The sequence below is a fragment of the Apteryx mantelli genome, chromosome 2, assembly GCF_036417845.1.
Source record: "Apteryx mantelli isolate bAptMan1 chromosome 2, bAptMan1.hap1, whole genome shotgun sequence".
NCBI classification, from domain to species: Eukaryota; Metazoa; Chordata; class Aves; order Apterygiformes; family Apterygidae; genus Apteryx; species Apteryx mantelli.
Window position 1 is genome coordinate 66,898,383 of NC_089979.1, and position 21,909 is coordinate 66,920,291.

At 37.1% G+C, this 21,909-nt stretch overlaps 1 protein-coding gene across 1 annotated transcript in view; it reads left to right on the forward strand.

Moving 5' to 3' along the window:
* The window catches only part of EXOC2 (exocyst complex component 2), a 143,424-nt gene that overhangs the window by 19,119 nt on the left and 102,396 nt on the right, over positions 1-21,909 (forward strand). Inside the window, exons 3-6 of the mRNA XM_013942074.2 lie at positions 1,123-1,299; positions 2,632-2,758; positions 13,799-13,912; positions 18,705-18,829. Coding sequence (XP_013797528.1) covers positions 1,123-1,299; positions 2,632-2,758; positions 13,799-13,912; positions 18,705-18,829 — 543 coding nt within the window. The remainder of the gene's footprint in view (positions 1-1,122; positions 1,300-2,631; positions 2,759-13,798; positions 13,913-18,704; positions 18,830-21,909) is intronic.

Here is a 21,909-nt window from a genome sequence, read left to right on the forward strand (position 1 = left end):
AGAATATTTGTGAAGGAGTACTTCTTTGGCCAAAAGTCTCTTCTCTATCCCTAAAAGTATCGCTAAACAAATAGGCTTGAAGAAACATAGTTTCCTGTGAATGTTTTGCAGGTTTTCTTAATTTTTGATATGTAAAGTCACAAGTGGTGAACCTATCAAAGATTTTGCTTGCAGTTTTGACAGAAGTTTCACATAACTACGTCTTGCAGAGGATCTTTTGTACAACACGAAGTAAAATTGGCCAAGAAGACCAGTGGTATCCTGGGGTGCATTAGGAAGAGTGTTGCCAGCAGGTCAAGGGAGGTGATCCTCCCCCTCTACTCAGCCATAGTGAGGCCACATCTGGAGTGCTGTGTCCAGTTCTGGGCTCCCCACTACAAGAGAGACATGGCACTACTGGAGCAAGTCCAGCGGAGGGCTACAAAGATGATTAGGGGACTGGAACATCTCTCATAGGAAGAAGGGCTGAGAGAGCTGGGCCTGTTTAGCCTCGAGAAGAGAAGACTGAGAGGGGATCTTATCAATGTATACAAATATCTGAAGGGAGGGTATCAGGAGGATGGGGCCAGACTCTTTTCAGTGGTGCCCAGCAACAGGACGCGAGGCAACGGGCACAAACTGAAACACAGGAAGTTCTATCTGAACATGAGGAAAAACTTCTTCACTGTGAGGGTGACAGAGCACTGGAACAGGTTGCCCAGAGAGGTTGTGGAGGCTCCTTCCTTGGAGGTATTTAAAACCCATCTGGACACAATCCTGTGCAACGTGCTCTAGGTGACCCTGCTTGAGCAGGGGGTTTGGACTAGATGATCTCCAGAGGTCCCTTCCAAACTCAACCTTTCTGTGATTCTGTGAAAAGTTGTGGTAGCTGCATAACTGATGGGAGAGATTAAAATAAGCTTCAAGCAACACTGTGTTTGTCTCATGAAATGGCAATAGGACATCAGAGCTGAAGTCACCTAGGGAATATCTGAAAAATGTATCTGTGACTCTTTCATTCCATCTTGGCTGTTAAGGACTGGGGAAGAGTCATATATTAATGTGAAGTGTATGAAACAACATAAGCATAGTTGCCTTACAACACTTTAAAAATATTTTTATTCACAGTCATTCTTTTTTCAGGTTTAACAATCTGTGGGCATAACTGTCTGCTAACTGCTGAATGGATGTCTGCCAGTAAAATTGTGTGTCGAGTGGGACAAGCTAAAAATGATAAGGGGGACATTATCGTCACGACGAAGTCTGGTGGCAAAGGAACTTCAACTGTTTCCTTCAAACTGCTGAAGCCTGAAAAAATAGGTATTTTTCTTGTTCAAACTCATATCTGTTTTTTGCTAAGTATATGACTGAGTGCCTCTTTGAATAAAATGGATATTTAAAATGGGCCCACCTGGGAACAGCCTTTAGTTGTCTAAAAAAGTAGAATATATCAATAAAATATATATAAATTCATACTACATGTAAATTAAATTCCTCTTTCTAATATCCTGATAAACCCTCAATGAGTAATGAAAAGTGGCCCCTTTTATTGTTGGGCAGAAGCATTACATTTTTCAAAAAATTGATGATAGATCCAGTAATTGTTCATCTTACTTTTAAGTGTACTAGATAAATACAAAATATAAAAAAACCTCGTGAGCTTTATACCTAAATCCAGAGCTGACAGTTAGTCTTTTAAAGAAAGCTTAGTCCCGAGTGCCATTTCTTATTTTTAATTTAAACCATCCTGTAAGACAGAAAGTCTGAAGTGTTTTTCTTGTGGTGCTTAATCATTAAAATGATGTTGCCAAGCAGTCTAGGACCTCTGCTTAATCTAGAATCCAGTCTAAATACCTTCTGGATTTAAAATGCCTCTCTCAGAAAAACTCATTGATACAGTTAGATAGGCATCTTTTTTTTTTAACATAAGGGTTCTCACAAAAGGAACTGTTTTAGGCTTTTGTTCTCTCCCTGCAGTTCAGTAACAATTAAATAATGCATAATTTCTCCCAAGCTATATTAAGATCTCTTGCATAATTTTTCCCAAGGTGTTGAATTAGGGATGTTCAAGAATCTGGCTATGATTTCTTCCTGGGGTCCAAAACCATTGTGCCTCACCTTTGCATGTTGTTTGTGCTAAGGCTTTGGAAACAAAGCCAGTCTTATGTTCACTGGGATCTTGAAGGCGTCATCCTTTTGACATGTGGCCAAAGTTGGCTGACTTTGTGCTTAATAAGTGCCATAGAGAAAGGGATCTTTCTTAAAATATGCCCATAGGGAGACCTCAAACTAACTGATGGTTTTGAAAGTAATGGATGACAAAGTGGTGGACAGATATCAAAATACTTGAGGGAATGAAAAATACTGTTACATTGTGATCATAAGCAAGAGGACAATGCTCTTAATTTACATGGAATGGTGTACTCTTAAAGAGGTAGTGTTTGATGCCCAGGCATTAATACCTTTTCAGCAGCTATAATAAAATAATTTAGCATAATTGTATCCAGGTTGTTTTGCCATGTATCTTTCAAAATATTACCTAGGCATGCATTTTATATTTATTGGGATTTTTCAAATTATTTCAGTATGTTAGAAGTTGATAGTGCTGGACAGCCCTTGTTGTTTTAAGGATATGTTCTTTGTTTTCTCTAGGTATCTTGGATCAGTCTGCTGTCTGGGTGGATGAAATGAACTATTATGACATGCGCACTGATAAGAACAAAGGGATTCCCCCCTTGTCCCTACGTCCAGCTAATCCACTTGGTATTGAGATAGACAAGTGAGTACCAAATGTCTTTAATCCACTTTTTTAGTGGTTTTCTCTATATATGCCTCTGTGAATTTCAGAAAAGTTTAACAGTTTATAGGGCGGGGAAGGATTTGAAAATACATACGTATATTAGCTGATGGTATAAAACTTGATGCTTAAAAGAGCTGTTGGTGCATGCTCTGTTCTGCTTCATAATCCTTATTTTTGGAGCGTCAATTAGGACTGTAGATACTGGAAAAGCCTGATATATTGAACCCCTATGATGTTTAGATTTTGAGGAAGGCTTTGGATTTATACTTTGTAGCTATGGAATACTTAACGTTGCATTTGAGTTTCATGGGGCTTTCAAGGTTGTTTAGATAGCTATCGGTTGCTAAAATTGCACTGTAAAATATGATTTATTATACCACAGCAACTAGTTTATTTTATTGAAATCTAAATACTGTTTTCCAATCCACAGAATCCTTTACTTTTGTTCATAAATAGGTAGACTTTGTATCATTTTTTCTGAAATGGGGACTTTATAATAAGCAATAAACAGAATTAGAGGGCTTTAGAAGAGATACTGTTAGGGCTCCAAACCTGACCAACTCCTAGAAATAGTGTCAGAAACAATATTTCTCTTGATCAAGGTATTAGCTCTGCCAGAAACAAAGGCTATTTAAAATTAGACTGTTTCACTAGCGGGCGGTCTCATTCTCTGAATACTTGGTTTATTTGTGAGCAAGAGTACATACATGGTTTCATCTGTCTGTTTTTTAGAACAGTGGAGGCTGTGAATAATTTCAGTATTATTCCTTTTTCACAAGGTTGGGGTATTGTGGTTGTGCACTTCTGTAGTAAGAAACTTCTTGGTCTAATTTTTCATGTCTGAAATTTGCCAATGTCTCTATTAATTGTTGTTTGGGATTTAATTTAATCATTGTCTCTTATTACTTAGCACAATAGGCAAAATCTTCTATTAAATCATTTTTATCTGGACTTAATTATCTCCAGTTTTCTGTAATTCCTGAATTATCATCCTTTTGAAACCCTGACAATTAACAGCTTGGAGTCTGAATCCTTCTGACAAAACATGACAGACTTCAAGAAGTTCCTAAAAACATGAAGTTCTTGCTTTCCATTCATCTGTTCATTTGTATCCAGTGGCTAGAGTCATGTGAAAGGATTCTTTGAACTGAAGGCCAGAAGGAATCATTAGAATATTTGGTCTAAAGTCTTGTCAGCTCAAACTGTTAATTATTATTTTATTTTAAATACAGTTCTTTCCGCATTTATTCCAATGATTTGTGATTATTCTTAGTATGTATTTTCCCAGAAGGTATCCAGTCTTGATTTGGGGGAATCACATTGTAGAAAATCCAGTGTCCATTGTTAGCTTGTTCTGATAGGTAAATGAACATTTCCCAAAACCTATGTGATTTCCACTGCATTTGGCATCAGTTTCCAGCCTCTGGTTATGCATTTCTTTCCTAGTTTGAGTATGTCTTTTTCTTTCTTTTGAAAGTAATTACCCAGTCTTTTTTGTAATAAGCTGAGATTTTTGACTGATCTATATCCCTTCGTGTAAGTATTTTTCTCCAGCCCTTGAAATAACTTCTGATACTCTTCCTTCATTTCCAGTTTTCCAACCCTGTTAAATGCAGACTTTAGAACTGTGGGCAATATCCCAGCATCATACCAGAAGACTTCCTGTCTCTGCTCTTCTCCCTCCCCTGTTTGTACATTCAAAATAGATGATAATCCTTTTTACCCCAGCGTTGCACTGGGAGCTAGCAGTGAGTGTCTTGTTAGCTGATTCTCATCGGTTGCTACTTCTGCTCCTGATGTGGTCACCGATTACTCTGCAGGGATGACCTGGATTCCTTTACCCTAGCTGTGTCACTTTGCATTTGACAGTGTTCAGCTGTATGTTGTTTCCTTGACAAGTTGGTCTTCTCAGTCCGGATGACAGAATTTTTCTTGTTTACTTAATATTTTCTCCAACTATTTATAAAAATTATTGGTGATAAAACTAGTAGATGATTCAATTACTGATTAAATAGTATTGTGGGCTTTAGTAAAGCCTTACCTAAAGATAATCTCAGGTTTGTTTCCCCACTGATTGTTTTTTATTTTTTGCATTTAGTCAGCTGTGTGATATATACTACTGGCACTGCATAGCACTAAGTTTTTAATCAGTCTCATGTACCAAGTTTCCATTAAAAGGACGATATATTAAATTTGCTGGGTTACTTTTTTCAATGAAGCACTTAATCTCAAAGCCAGTAGAATATGTTTTCAAACATTTTATGAAACTTTAAAACTGTCATTAAAACTTTTTCTCTACTTTAATTTTGTATTAGTTGAACCCTGTAAAAGCTTTTCCATTATTTCTCCAGAATTTAAGTCAGAATAACCACTTCAATTTTATCAGACATCTGTGTGTTTCTCACAAGGCTTCTTTCAGTAAATGTGTTGGTTATGTCACAGTTACTTTTAAATTGGTCTTATTTTAAGAGAACTTTTAATATAAGATCTCAACTTCATAACCAAAACTAATAGTTCTTACAGTCAAGGCAGCTTGCATTTGATAGAATAAGAATTACCTTTTGGAAGCCTAAACAGTAGGAATATTTTAATTTGCTGGCATCTGTTTGGATGTTTTGTTAAATAGGAAACCAACAAGGTTATCTTTTAAATATTTTATCTCGAAGCATGAGTAAGTAGCATGTTAATGAACTCGGATTTTGTGTGTAAAAGAAATACAAAGGAAGTCAGAAATATTTAAATGCAGTTAGGAAAGAAGAACCCTTTTGTGAGGGGAAAAAATAGAGAAACATTTGGGGAACTGTCATATCAAGCCTAGGTGTTCATGCTGTAAACACACAGGTTTGCAAATACTTGAAGTATGGAGTGGGTGAGTAAGGAGAAGAATTGTACAAGGTAGTGAAGAAAAATGGCAATTATAAATTAAGAAAGGGAGCGTACAAGCAAGCATTAACCATTACTAGGTACTGGAATAGTTTCGCACTAGAAGTGATAAAAAGTGCTGGAATTCTGGGATGTTTTAAACTAAAAGAAAGCCTAGTGCAATAAAGAACAGTTGTGTGTTACAAAGAGGAGGAACTCTGCAGCATAATGGATCTTTCCTTTGTTAACACGTTGGACTTGTTTAGACAGTTCTTAAATGTTTACAGCTTGGGACATATTTTAGTTCTGAAGCTGAAATGGGCCATAAGCTTGTGGCACTTGGTGGGATTTCCAGCCTTTGTAGCGTGTCTTCCAGCGGTCTGGTGGCAGCTGAGGAAAGGAGTGTTATGCATTGAGCATGCTAACAGTGGTAAACAAAAGAAGCATTTAAAGAGGCATAGTGTGGAGAGAACCAGGGAGAAAATCAGAGAGTTAAACAGATTTGAGAAAATAGGAGTCAGGATAGGAAAAAGCTAGAGGGGAGCACACTGTGGAGAAAACGGGAAATGGGTAGACTAGGGATAGAAGGAGAGGAGAAAGTCATCCTTCTAGAAAGTGCTTGTCAAGCATCAACAAATGATGCAGAAAAGACAGTCTGAAACATGGGAAAGGGTTAGTTCACCTATCCTTTGTGATTTTTTTTTTTCTTTTTAATATAGGTTATTCTTAGTTCTAAAAAGTCGCATTTGTGGGTTTTTAAGATAATTGTTTATGATACTTTGTCCAATTAAAACACATTTAAAAATTAATCATAGCTTGTGAATCATTCAGCTGGGTATTTTCAAGATGTTGCAGATGGGACATTTAAATACTAAAAAAACCCTTTCCATAATGAAATATTGTACTAGAGTATTTCTAGTCTTTAAACTGTTGACATGCATGGAGACTGAGTTTTTTATTTATTCTGACTCAGTAGATGCAAGATTGGAGTTTAATTAGAAATGACTGGGATTTAAGTGAATAAAGCCTTTGAACTGTGAATTAAGGTAAAAAATAGTGGGTCTGATACTTTCTAATAATAATTAGAATACCACACGTAGTTTGACTTATTTTGAGTATATGTATTACACCTATGTGCGTTTAGAAACTGGAATTTTCTTTTCATATTCGGATGTTGCAAGGATGTAAAAGTAAGAACTACGGATATCCACTGTTCCTCCTTATCGCTTTTAGTCAAGACTAAGTTAAGTGTTACAGGTAGACATTGTGTGCAAGCCATCATCTTTCAGCCTGAAAGTTTAACAAGTAATACATACTTGTAACTTCTGGCTGATAAGTCCTTCATATTTTTCAAGACTTAATTGCTGTTCTTGTATCACACAACTTTTTTTTGAAGTAGAGTTCCAATTGTGAAAAAAATAAATCGAAAATAAATCATCCTGTAATGAAACTAGAACATGTTGGCTAAGAATCACTGTTGAAGCATAATAAAGTCACAAATATATTCATAGAAGAATGTTTGTACATGTTTTTCTGCCTTGCTCGTAGTTGTATGTTCATATTTTAAAACAGAACTGCTTCCAATTAGATTAAACTTGTTACATAGTTAAAACTTGGTGCATATTGTGTGTGTGCTATGAAATGTTTCCTTCACACAAGAAAACAGGTATTTAAAATAGGTAATCTTTCTGAGTTCTAACTTATTGATTTTCAGGAAAGAATAGAAATTGAGACGGAGTTTTAGTTTTCTATTGCCATCTTTATAATGCCTTGAAGTGCAAAGCAAGTCTAGTGTCCCCTTCACCCCCAACAAGGGGGGATCAGGGGGGAAGAAGGAATATTCCTGGCTGTGGTATTATGGAGATGCAGCCAGAAACCATTACAGGAGGCTATTATATAGCTTGCAGGAGGAAACGGATTTCCAAATGGTCACCAAATAGAAGCATCGAAAGTTGTTATGAAAATACTAACAGTAACAGTAATGTTATAGTATTTATGTTTATTTTCACATTTTAAAATGGTTACAAGAACAGGTTGGTAAGTGATGTAGTGACTAGAATTTGGAACAGTTCGGGGAGAGAAAAATGTTATTCTTGTTTCATGAGAGCACTGGGCAAAATCTGTTCGTGAAAATTTAGATCCACGTAAAACTTGTTAATCAATTACTTGTTCAGATGTTTCACATATACTTTCTCCCTCCCACGCAACAAGTCAGTGTTTACATCAGGTGTACTCTACCTCCCCTATCTACTCTGTCACACTAAGAAAATCTATTCTCTGCAAAGCAGTAACTGTAGTCAGACCTAGTGGTAGTTAGAAAGTTTTTGAATAGTGTTTGTTGTTTTGCATGTAGCAGAGGTCATTATGGTGGATCAATCTCGTACATGAAAGCAAATGCTGACATGCTAAGTACATTCCACATAGCTCTATATCCACCCACTCAATACAGATTCTGGCCTCTTCCCACGCCAGCTTCCAAAACATTTCAGCTGCGAAGATTTGACAGACTGATCTTACACTGCCACCTAATGGTAACTGTCAGCTTGCTACCGTGAGCTAGGACTTTCTGTTTTTTTTTTTTTTTTTTTTAAACGGCTTGTATGGAAATTCGTTGGGTAATTGCATACTTGAATAAGATAAACTCCTGCAGAATAAGATAAACTCCTGACAGCAGCAGACACTTTATGGCAACTTATATCATAGGGACACCAGAGAAAAAATTGTGAAACCTGCAAGAGAGAGATCCAGTATCTGTGTCCCAGTATTATGATTAAAAATATACTAAAGCTTATGATTAAAAATATACTAACGCTTACTGCTTGTAAGACTGGTATATCAGTTCAGGTGCCTGCTTCTATTTCTTAGTAGATTTCTGTTATCATAATTTTCCATTTATCAGCGATGGTTAATCATTTTGTTGACATATCTCTCATTAGCCCAATGCTACTAGAGAATAATGGCCCAAGTGCATCCTTGTCTTGTTGCTGTTGCAGAGAGCTTTGTTAACGCCTTCCAATTGGTCTTGTTTAGTCTACTCCAGTGTCCTTTATGCTGGTCTTCTTGCATGAATGATTAACAAAGTACAGCTGGTACAAAGCCTGCTTCTAAGAGTCTGACTGGTACCAGACAGCGAGAGAGTATACAGCAACTCTAGTTTTAGCTTGTTTATGCTGGTTGCCATTCAGAATCTGTGTTTATTTAAAGTTGCTCCTTTTGACCTGTAAACTCCTGTGGAATTGAGGTTCAAGTTACCTTTTGGTGGCTGCATCCAGTTTTGGTACCTGACTTTAATCTGTAAATACTGTCACGTATGCTGAAAATCATACTAGGAGATTCTGAAATTTAGGGGGAAAAATAATCTTTACAGAAAAATTATAAATTGCTAAGTTGCTGTCATAGCCAAGCTCTGTTCAGTAGTATCCGCTGCATTCTGTTGCTGTTACTCTAGAATTTTGTCTAATATTAAATTGTAAGTCCTTGGGGGCTGTGATTTATCCATGGAGATCATAGACTAATCTTAAGCCTCTGGCAAATATAAACACTCTGTGTATGCATGAGTTCTGTAGTAGAATTTGTAAGATTGATATGTGCTGTAATGTTAAATTAGAATTATTGAGTACTAGGTTATGTTGTACATAAAGTATGAGGTGGTGGAGTGGTGCAGGAAGGACTTGTATTGCTGGACATGTGGCACAAGTGAATTGATTGTACATTATGTATTTTGGATCTAAAGTAGATGTGCATGCCCTATACGTGAGTGCAAGTACCATTGAGATACTGCACAGTTGTATTAGATATACTTAAAATATATTTGAGGGAAGTGAAAGTTTGTGGTGGTTTGAAACCAAATTTATTTACAGTATATGAGATCTTAATTATTTTTATATTTAAAAATGTTGCGTGATAGTTTTGATGGATAAGACTCTTCAGTAGTTAACCAGAGCTCCAGTACCAGATCTGTTTTTGTTTTAATAAAATAGTCTTGCCTAGCAGAAAGTACTACTTTATCAATTCAATACATTTACCTTTGCTTAGATTGTAAGGGTGGAGAAACACACAGAGTCCTCAAAGATGGTAAACTTGTCTCTTTTTCTGAGGTTCCCTGGATTCCGTTTCTGGTTCCCAATTTCTTTTACAGTGATGGCTTTTTAATCAATGACAGAGTTTTAAGAGTTACTTCTTGCAGTATGTAACTACTCTTACATAACTAGCGAAGCACCAGAAGAATGATGATCAGCAATGTGTAAGTGTGATCTCAGCTTTTGCTACTAGTTCATGTTCAGCCTAAAATTAAAACGAGGAAAACAGAAATACTTTCTCAAATCACATATGTGCCTGTTTACAAGTAAACTGTAAGTCAGTTTTCTTTGTAACAACTTCTAAGCACTTATTTATCTAATTTAATAGTGGAAGTTAACAAAACCCAAGCTTGTATGGATGTGGAGTCAGTCTTTCTTTAGATGCATCTGGCCAGACATTTTAGAAATGCGGTTGCTTTCACTTTGAACTTTTTAGTGAGCAGCTTGTTGTGGAGATAGTTGTAGTAAGTCATTTCAAACTACCTGTATCTATGTTAGTGGAAAAAGTACAGGCAAAATGCATGATAAAAATGAGGATGCTACACCACAGAGTATACCATATTCTTAATGTACCACACACATTCACGTTTGTGTTTCTCTTGTGTTGTGACCATGTGAAATTTCTCCACACAGATAAGAACACCCACAAATGCATTGCTAGCTTAGGGTTCCCCACAAATACGTCTGTTTGGAAAAAAGCTCCCAAGAACTTTTCAAAGCAGCCAAACATTGAACTCAAAACAAAAAGAAAAAACACAACCAAACAAAAAAACCCTTCATTTCTGTCAAACTGTCCATGGGCAAAACTCATTTGCAGGAATTTATTACATCCCTAGCTAAATGATTGGTCTTTATCTCAGTATTTTTTTCTAGGAGTTTTTTGTTTTTGTTTTTTTTTAACTTTTTTTTTTTTTTTAAGCATTAAATAAATGTAGTTGACCACAAAGATGCCACCATGTGTGGATTTAATATAAACTTTTCTGGGCAACCATGGTATATATCATATGTGAGAAACTGTCTGGTAAATTCTTCATGCCTACTACGCACTTTTGAATACTTTAAAAAAAAAAAAACAACAAGATATTATCTTAAAATGTCTTTAAAGAGGGTTAAAATGGGACTGTATCTTATGACTGTCAGCATTTTCTGCTCACTAGCTGGCACTCACAAAATTCAAGATCACTGGTAACTTTGAGTCTCAGTACTGATGTTTATAAATTTTTATATTGCATTCTCACTTTTTTCATCAAGCATAGAGAAATATTGTGACCTTCATTGTTAACTGCTACATTTGTTTCTTGTACTGTTTTCCTTGTCTCTCTCCTTTTCATATCTGTCATTGCTTTTCCTTGCATCTCATTTGATGATTTTTTTTTTTTGCTGTTTTTTAAAAATATTGTTATATACCCCTGCTGTAATCCGGTGCTACTGATGAATGACTTCTGTGCCATGTCATTATGTATGTGGTCCTTTGTACCTGCTTGTGCTAATGGTCCTTCGAATATGAACAGAAACTTGCAGAGGGCAACTTTTGTTGCTGTATAATTGCTTTTATTAATATGTCTGCCTTAAGATTTATTTCATTTAATCTGCTCTTTGCTTTTCAACATTTTATTTAAAAATGTGGAATAAAAACAGCTTTAGTGTCCTTGAAACATCTTTAGATTAAAAAAAAATTAACAAATTATCACTTCCAAGTCCATTTAAAGGGCTTTTTATACATTTTAAATCTCCATTAGCTGGTTCTGGATCATCTCCTCCCACCCCCACCCCCCCCAGTCTGACCTTAAATGCAAGGTACTGCAGATTTGCATCTGTGTATAATGTATTTGGTATAGAAACAGTTTGTCTAGTTTGTGAGCATCAGAGAGGGATTTTATTTTGAATTCTGAGTCAGACTTTGTGGTCCAAAAATGAAGAAATAAGTTTTTAAATTTCTTTATCAAGATTAGTTTCTGTAAATGGGATGTGCCTGGGTCTAGAGACCTGAGTGGTGAGTGCACCTGGTGATGTGCTGGGGGAGCATGGCGGAATGAATATGGCCAAGTGTGAAATGCCTGTCTGGACTGAGAGAAGAATATTGTCATGTTTTCTTTAACAAGTGGATTTAACTGTTTTTAGTATGTTGATTTAAAATAAATGAAATACATTTTCTGTATCAGTATGTTAGGAAATACTTTTTAGTTTTAAAAAATATTGTTGCAAACAATCTGCTTGCACAAGCAATTCACTCGCTTGCTATCTTTATGCAGTGAAAGACTGAATAAAAATAAACAGAGCGTGCTGTTTCCCACTTGGGATATGCCTACTTTTCCTTTGTATTTTGTGTCACTATTGACAGACAGGTCAGTGTATTCTGTTTTGCAGGAAGATGATTTTTAACTCAGGATTTCTTTCTGTGTCTGTCCATAATGGAAGTATGCTCTGCGTTTCTTCCCCCATGTGTTCATGGGACTTCTGCTGCACGTGGAGCAGTAAATAGACAGTGTTGCAAGATCACCTAGAATCTATCAACGTGATGATGTCCTGTAGTCTTAAAGTTGGACTGATATCGATTCAAGGATTAAAAAGAGTATTCTCACTTACCTATTTGGCTTGATGCAGTGGTTTTCCTTTTTAAAGGGTAGAGTTGACTTTGAGTATATTCAATGTCAGTGGCCCTGTATTTGGATATAAGTGGTATCATAGTGAGTCTGTTTAGTCCCATTTTCTGAAGGCAGCACTTCTTTTTATTTAGAAACATTTTGCACAGGCAACGCTTTCTTCCTTGTAAAGTGCATAAAGCCCCCAATAATCTAAGGCCATCAAGCAAAGAAATATCAAACCAAATCATTTAGACTTTTTGCTTTTATAGTGTCAGTCAGATACACTGAAACTTCCTTTTTAACCTTTATTTTTCCCTGGATAAAGATTTGAAACACAAGGCCTGTTTCGTAATATTTTTTTAAAGCCTCCATATTACTTCTTTTGAACAGAGCATTTCAAGCACATTTGCTCTGCTGATGAAATGAGAAGATACTTTAAATAAAATGGTATTGGTGATCTCTGCATGCACATACAGAACTCTTAAGACTGTTGTAAATTCCAAGTATAGAAGTTTATAGAAGTCTGTTTAGGCTTAAAAAGACAAGTCATGGCACTTCCTCTTTATAAAGATATAAAGATCAGTTCTTAAGATTTTAATTTTAAATATGAATTTTCAGTACTGCTGGGGAAGTAAGCTAGAATGTCTGTTTTAGAATAGCAGTGTGCAGTTAGTTTTTCTACCTTCTTTGTGTATGTGAAATGCTGTAGCAACATGTAGCTTGTACAGTATGTACTCAGTTGTAGTTATCTGAGCTCTGTGTAAGTACATATGATGCATAAGAGTGATATGGCAATATTTTCCCAGTCATCACTGTGAATAGTAGCAGACCCTGTGAGAGTGCCTGACAGTGTATATCTAAATGATGGATTCAGCAAAGAAGGCTTAAAGCAAGAGCAACTTTGCTCTTGTTTGTATGAGATCAGCTGTAGGAACTTTACAACTCTTATGTCTTGTGAGCAACAGAAATAAGAAATTGAGTGTTTTTGCATACCTACCTCATAGTTACTCAATGAATGTATTATGCACTAATAAAAATTAAATAACTTAATAGTTTTAAAGACTGTATATTTAATAATGTAGTATTTCAAAGAAAGAGATCCATCTGTCTACATGTTCTGATGCAGTATTATTAAGCTGAAATTTTACGCTTCAAACACTGTGTAAAAATTATCGAAAGGTAGTTAACTCTTATGGAAACATTCACAGTGATACTGTTGACTGTTAAAATTAGTGCTAACATGTTTTATCATTTTATTATATTACTTCACTGTGTAGTACTGAAATCAAAATGATAAAACTATTTTTATTTAGATTAGATTTCTTTTCCAGATACACTAGGTGTGTCTGTAATACCAGATTTAGTTTCATGACAAGTTACAAGTTTATATTTACATTTTGTTGGAACACGAGCTGTTGTGCTATGCAACACTTTTAATTGTAACCTGTTTACTAGAATATGTCTCACTGAAGAAAAGAATATTTATTTTTCAGAGGCAGATTTCCTCAGAAAGATTTAGAGGCACTGTTTCCTGGGATGAGTGCTGATTTCACTAGTGAAAACTTTTCTGCTGCCTGGTACCTGATTGAGAATCATTCAACAACAAGGTTTGTTGCTATTATATTGTATAAATAGTTTTAATAACATCAAATATACTTGCATTTTCATTATACGAGATGTCGGTGATGGTTGACATTGTAGTAACAGATCTATTTTTCTATGTGAGGAGGCAGTTGTCTTGCTTTAGGCTAAAGCCCTACATGAACTGAGAAGTTAGGCAGCATGACCTTAAGCAGGAGCTCCAGACGATAACTTAAGTCATGACTATAGCCTCAGGAAAAGGGCACTGAACAGACTAAAACTGTTATTGGTAACAGTTAGCTTTTAGCCAGCAGTTGTGGCAGATGTTATAGCAGAAAAAGGTTGGACCTGTGAGTAAGATCTTTGGGGTGAATCTCTTAAAATCTTGACCACTAACTTTTAAGTCTGGTTCATAATAATGTGTACTTGCATGGATGCATTACATAAATATATTTTTATGTGTATAATTGAGCATGCTCAGTTCTGAAACTTTAACATGCTTATGTTTGGATAATACTTGACATCATTTTAGTGGAGAGAATAAGTCTTCTTTTGACTGATAACAGTTTGAAGAGAAATACCATTTTGCCAATTTATTTAATATTTTTTTATAATCTAATAGTAGAATCAGCACTTTTGGGTGTGGCAGGGGCTTTTTTGTTTGTTTGTTTGTTTGTTTGTTTGTTTTTGTTTTTGAGACAGAGAGACAGAGAGCATGAGCTCCAGAACATAACCCTTAATCTGCCTGGGAGATGCTTTGATTTTCTCTCAAAGTGCTGGTAGATTGAGGAGCCAGAACAACAGCAAATCAACATTATTACCTAATACACATGTAATGACAGCATCTTTTGAAATAAAGTGACTGGAAGGGAAGTGATTTAAAAAGAATTGTCTTTATCACAAACTGAAAACTACTTTGGGATCAGTAGGTTTTTTAAAAGTCTAGAAGATGATAGAGTGAGAAAGGACAGCTTTCGATTTTTTAAGTTTGTTCTAAGTTTGGCCCTTGGACTGTTACCCATTTGTTGCTCATACACATGGGCATCAGTGACACTGCCAAGAGAGATGCAGAATAAATCAAGAGTGACTGCAGAGCCCTGGAGACAAAGGTGAAGAGCATGGGCGCCCAGGTGGTATTCTTTGACCTACAGGTGAAGGTTCAGGTAGTAGTGGATTCATTCTGTGAGTTCACAGCTGGCTGTATGGCTGGTTTCAAGGGCAGCACTTTTTACTTTTATGACAATGTATCCTTTATTGAAGAATGAGAACTGCCAGTGAGAAATGGGACCACTGAAAAAGTGGGGCAGGAGCATCTTTGCCAGCAGACTTGCAACCTGGTGGCAAGGACTTTAAGAATATCAGAGGATGGTGATAATTGCTTGTAGTTAAGTGAAAGAATAGAGGTCAGATGCTAAGTATATGGTCCAGCGATGGGATTGAGAGAGCCCTTAGGAAAGACAAAACCAGTCAAAAGGGGGCCTACCTCAAGCACCTGTACACACATGCTCACAGCCTGAGAAACAGATAAGGGGAGCATATAATAATCTGCTTGTGGATTTAGAATATAGCACCATTGGAATAAACTGGGATGTGGTAGGATAGCTCGTGTGCTGGAATTCTGTGATGAATGGGAACAGGCTTTTGGGGAAGGACAAGCAGGAAGAGGAAAGGGACTTGCTCTTTGTGTGAAGGAGCAGCTTGAATATATGGAGCTCTCTTATGGAATGGGTAGCAGGATGGTTGAGAGCTTGTGGATCAGGATCAGAGGAGGCCAAAAAGGATGACATTGCAGTGCGATGAGGAAGTGGACGAAGTCATCTTCAAGCAACTCGAGAGAGTTTCCAGATCACAGACCCTGGTTCTTGGAGACTTTAACCTCCCTGACAATTGCTGGAAGGGCAACAGAAAAGGATGCAAGCAATCCAGGAGGCCTTCGGAGTGTGTTAGGAATGACTTCTTAAGATAGATGCTAGACAGGCAACCAGAGGTCATGCTTTCCCGGGTCTGCTTCTCACAACAAGATCAGGGATGTGATAATCAGTGGCAGCCTTGGCTGTAGCAATCATGAAATAGCTGAGTGCAAGGTCATAAGGGGAGCAAGGAAGGCAAGTAGCAGAGTATAGACCCTGGGTTAGGCAACAGTAGTACAGAGGAGGATCAGGTGTTTGTAACATGCCATAAATTTCAGTTGGCAATCTAGTACAAATCATCTTCTGGGATGTATCACCAGAACTGTGTTATGTAAGATATGGGGATAATTATTCTGCTTGGCATTATTAAAGCTGCAGTTGAAGCGCTCTGCCCAGTTTTGGCTACCCTGCTTGAAAAAAGGTACTGAGAGCTGAGCCACTAACATAGGAGTATTTAAATAGCTGGTTCAGTTTGCAACAAGGAAGATTTAGGTTAGATACAGATTTAAAAATGATATTAGATTTCTTAAGCCCTGGAACCAAGTAACTTGGAAAGCTGCAGAATCACCATCGTCGGAGGCTGTTGAGAATTGCTTTGACAGGTATCCATCATAGATGACCTAGGTATGTTTGACAATGCCTTGGATCTAAAAAGTAGATTAAATGACTTCTTAAAACTGATGACTAACCGGTTTATCAAAATTACAGTGGAATATGAACAACAGCATGATGTGATGATTATCTTATATCTCTAATATGACAAGGTGGCAGTAAAAACACTGGTCATCAGCGCTACCAAGCAACTGATAATCTAAGTAACTATATTAGCTTGTATGGACCCTTTTAAACTTGTACTATGCCAGTGCTATGCCATTGGATCAGTGCCTGGAAGTCAATTCTCATGTACATTTGAAGCTTCCTATTAAGAAGATACATTTCTAACATTTTCCTTCCAGTATCAGCTCGCACTCTTTTTCTATTCTTGGAAAAGAAAAGTTCCATTAATTTGTGTCTTTGTGCATCAACAGATTGAAGTCATGGTCCCCTCAGTTCAGTGGAATAAAAAAAGCTGATTTTTGTTCTTAAATGGAAACTGCATGTTTTTGGCATGTTCATATTGATTTAGAAAATCTGAATCTTAAAGCGCTGAAGGTGCAAAAGTTGTGTAAAACTGTCAACAACAAGAATGGCTCAAAGAATAGGACGAATCTGATCATGTTTGGAATCTAATTGTAAAGAGCTTTAAAAAAAAAAAAAGAAAAGTTGTTTCCTTTTTTCGCTCGGAAATGTTTAGTTTTGGAAATAATCTAGAATTGCTATTAATTGTGGAATTATCTTGGCCATATCATTTGAGCTCTTTTTCCAGAAACATACAACTACTGTTCAGTTTTTGTCCTCTGTGTAACCTCAGGTATTAGGAGTGCTAAATATGTGGTGCACTGATGTTTTGGTTAGCTTAGGTATGTTTTTTCCTTGAAGGAAATTCTTTTTAAGCAATCAAAATAATGTCTTTTTTTTGTCCTGACAACAGCATGACAAATATAAATAAACTATTTAGACATACTATTAGTTCATCAGATCAAATGAAACTACTTAAAAAGAGAACAGTACAGATTTTTGTTAGTTTGAAAGTGCTGCTGGTAAGTACTTCTTGTACACCCAAGTAGGTCAATCCAGCCAGTAAATAATGTGATTTCTGACCAGCAGATCGAGAGAGGAAATAAAATGTTGTGGCATTGTGTCTATAACAAGGAAGCTGTCTGTAAGTGCACTAGTATTTTTTGTCTCCCAGCAGGTGGTGATAGCCTTCTTACTGCCTGATGTAAAGTTTGGTTTGTTTTTGTAAAAAATCTTTTCTACCACTAGTTAAAACTGCCAAAGGCTTTTGGTGGAATTGCCTTATGTCTTAATTTCCTTACTTAACTGTTTTCCCTTGCACTTGGAGGTGTGGTGGAATTTTTCATTTGATTTTTCTGTATTAGGGGGAGGGGGCTTGGCCTGCAGGTAGGAGGAAGGACTTTCCTAAGGACAAAAATCATGTGTTATATTTATTATTTCTGAGTTACTTTATGGTAGCTATTTTACAGTGGATCCAGTAACATAACTAATGAGGCCATATTCATCATCAACAACAAAAAATGGTATGCAAGTCAGTCATGAATGCAGTTATCAGATCACTTTTAAAATAATTGCAGCTGACTGCAAAAAAAATATGAAATCAAATATAAACTGGCAGTGATCTAGAAATATTAGGAAACTAACACAAAGAAACCTTCCATAGACATGGTAAGTTGGACATGAGTATTCCACTTTTTTGAAAATAAAAACAATCCAATGGATTGCATTGAATGAAAAGACAAGACTTTCATGAAGTAGGAATCTGTTCAGCTTCTCTTTGTTTTGCTGTAATACTCTGTTTAATTCTGAAACTTATGTCCAAACTAACATAAAAATATTGAAGGAATTCAGAAACTGAAAGTGAAAAAGGATTGTGGGCTAAACTGAAGAATGAAATATTGGAATAGTAGAAATCTCTTTAATACTGACATTTGTTTAATCTAGTGTACTAAATGTAGTGATTTAGCATTGCCTATTTAATGTAGTACAAGCACTTAGCTAAGATTAATATTACATATTTAGAAGAAATTTCTTGATTGATTTAAACTATAACAAAGTCTCTTCCAACACAAGTGATGGGAACTCTCTATATAGGATTTAAAAAAACTCCAAAAATTTAGTTCTCTAGACATGTAATACTAAGAGAAAATCGTCATTATCAGGAAGCAAACTGGATAGCAGTCTCTCTTTAATAGTTCCTGTGACAATTTTGCAAGTATGGGGTTCTGTTTATTCATTAGTTGAACCTATTCATTGTAAGAATGTCAATGGTATTTTTGTTTATTTTCAGTTTTGATCAGCTCAAAATGGCAGTTGTGAATCTGAAGAAACAAGCCAATAAGAAGAATGAGGGGAGTCTAGCTTACGTGAAAGGGGGTCTCAGCACTTTTTTTGAAGCACAAGATGCTCTGTCAGGTAAATTGGACTTACGTTTCTTCTTTTATACTGTATTTAGTATCAGCATGTGTGGTTGACTGCAATATTAAAAATATCCTATTGTTGTTCTATGTAATATTTTCTGGAAGAATCTGATGAACCAGAAATCCATATTATGTTGGTCACAAGCTAGGACTGGCTAGTTGATAGTTGTGGTATATTTGCAAGAGATGACACCAAAAGTATCTGACAGGAATTGAAGGCATTTGATGAAACTGTATAGCCCACAAATTCAGAAAGGAGAGGAAATGTTGAATTGGAGATGATATCAAGATGATCTACAAACCATAGCAACATAAAAACTCCTATGTTATGATACTTTATCCCATAATCAGTCTGTAATATTCATATTCACTACACTCTTATTTAGGAAGTCAGGCAGATTTTTTATTCTGCTTACCAAGGGGAACATGCAAACACAGTTTGTAGTGAGATTACATTGGTTGTCTGTACCATTTGTACATGTACTCAAAGCATAAGATGTGTCTCAGGTAAAAGCTCATCATGGGCCATCAAGGTTCTGTCTGGTTAGATACTGTGCTAGATAAGAAAGTGACTGTGTTGGGCCATTCCCAATAGCTTTGACATTTACTTCTGTGCTGTACTCCATAACTGCTGTATGTTGTAGGATAACCACTCCTGATCACTGATTCTGTGTTACAGGTACCGTGGAGTAAAAGACCATAGCTACTCATAGCCTTAGCCAAGCTAGCGCTTTTGTTGTTTTTAGGAACACAGCCTTGGCACCAAGTGGTGCTCCTAGGTGCTTCCCTTCCAAAGGGAAGTTTGCTGTTGACCCCTTTACAGGCCAATCACTAACTATCTGCTGGTCCCTTCCATGTGGCAGGGAGAAGAGAAAGTAGTGTTGTCTCACCTGGTGCTCCACCTGTACTCCTGCCCCAGGCAGATTAACCTGTGACCTGCCCTCTGCTGCTGTGACAGTATTTTCCAGTGGTTTTGGCTACCTAATTCACTAATTTTTAGTTTAGAGAACTTCTTTTCCAGAAATGTGGACATACATGCTTTGATAGGGAAGACCTCTTTTAAAGACCTGAAGTTCATCCTAGAAAGTAACTGAATTTCTAACTGTATTTCCCTACCCAGAGTTGACCTATTACTGATCAGTTTTGAAAACCTTGGCCTAAATCTGAATAGGACTTCAATACCAGAAAAGAAGGATTGAAAGATTTAGTGGAAATACTGAAGAAAATGATTTTAGTCATATAAAAGATACTATGAAGAATCAGGATCTGACATTCCTTGACTTTTTTTAACTGAGTTTTTATTACATGCCAAGAATGCAAAATGATAGGCTATTTTTCCCGAATAGTCTTAAATATCCTGAAAATCTTGAAATCCTAATTTTATAAATAGTTTGAAATCCTCAGTACTTCTGAACAAATATTGAAAATGTGACTTCTTTTTCACATTCAAATCTGCTCTGCAGGTAGAGCAATTAAGTACTCCCGAAGGTTCATAGTTCTATTCCCTAATTGTTACTGTTATGGATAAAAAGTATTGCTGGTGGGCATAGGTGTTATCTTGTAAAATTATTTTTTGGCCTAGCAAAGGCTTAGTAGGGTTTATAGAAAGCTAATGCAAATCATAAATGTTGTGGCTTTTTGGAAACCCTAAAGGCTTTTGACACTGTCTCCCAAAGCATCCTCATAGGCAAGCTCAGGAAGTGCAGCTGGATGAGTGGACAGTGAGGTGGATTGAAAATTGGCTGAATGGCAGAGCTCAGAGGGTTGTGATCAGCGACGCAGAGTCTAGTTGGAGGCCTGTAGCTAGCGGTGTCCCCCAGGGGTCAGTACTGGGTCCAGTCTTGTTCAACAACTTCATCAATGACCTGGATGAAGGGACAGAGTGCACCCTCAGCAAGTTTGCTGACGATACCAAACTGGGAGGAGTGGCGGATGCACCAGAGGGCTGTGCTGGCATTCAGAGAGACCTGGACAGGCTGGAGAGGTGGGCGGAGAGGAACCTCATGAAGTTCAACAAAAGCAAGTGCACCTGGGGAGGAATAACCCCATGCACCAGTGCAGGTTGGGGGTTGACCTGCTGGAAAGCAGCTCTGCGGAGAAGGACCTGGGAGTGCTGGTGGACACGAAGTTAAGCATGAGGCAGCAATGTGCCCTTGCGGCCAAGAAGGCCAATGGTATCCTGGGGTGCATCAGGAAGAGTGTTGCCAGCAGGTCAAAGGAGGTAATCCTTCCCCTCTACACAGCCCTGGTGAGGCTGCATTTGGAGTACTGCGTCCACTTCTGGGTTCCCCAACACAAGAGAGACATGGAGTTACTAGAGCGAGTCCAGCAAAGGGCTACTGAGATGATGAAGGAACTGGGGCATCTCTCTTATGAGAAAAAAGCGAGAGTGCCAGGATCGTTTAGTCTGAAGAAGAGAAGACTGAGGGGGGATCTTGTCAATGGGTATAAATATCTGAAGAGAGGGTGTCAAGAGAATGGGGCCAGACTCTTTTCAGTGGTGCCCGTGATAGGACGTGAGGCAACGGGCACAAACTGAAACACAGGAAGTTCCATCTGGACACAAGAAAAACTTTTTTACCATGAGGGTGACAGAGCACTGGAACAGGTTGCCCAGAGAGGTTGTGGAGTCTCCTTCTCTGGAGATATTCAAAACATGCCTGGATGCAATCCTGTGCAATGTGCTCTAGGTGACCCTGCTTGAGTAGGGGGTTTGGACGAGATGATCTCCAGAGGTCCTTCCAACCTCAACCATTTTGTGGTTTTGTGAAACACAAAGTGGTGGATTTCTCTTTTTCCTTCTTTTGAAGTGTAAGCTTCTTGCCTTTAGAAACTAATTTCCTGATAAAGGGAGAGGCCAGAGAACTAGTTAGAATGTAAGAAATAAAATAATGACAGGAAAAACCAACTCATTTATTTCACTAAATGTTCTGTTCTGTATGTAAAAAATTAATAATAGCAACAATAGGGTTTTGCATTTCTTATTTGTAAGTGTTAATTTTGCATAAAATTAGAGATTATCTGTGCTATCCTTTAGCTGAATTATGAACTTAAAATTTGGGATGAATGATGTGG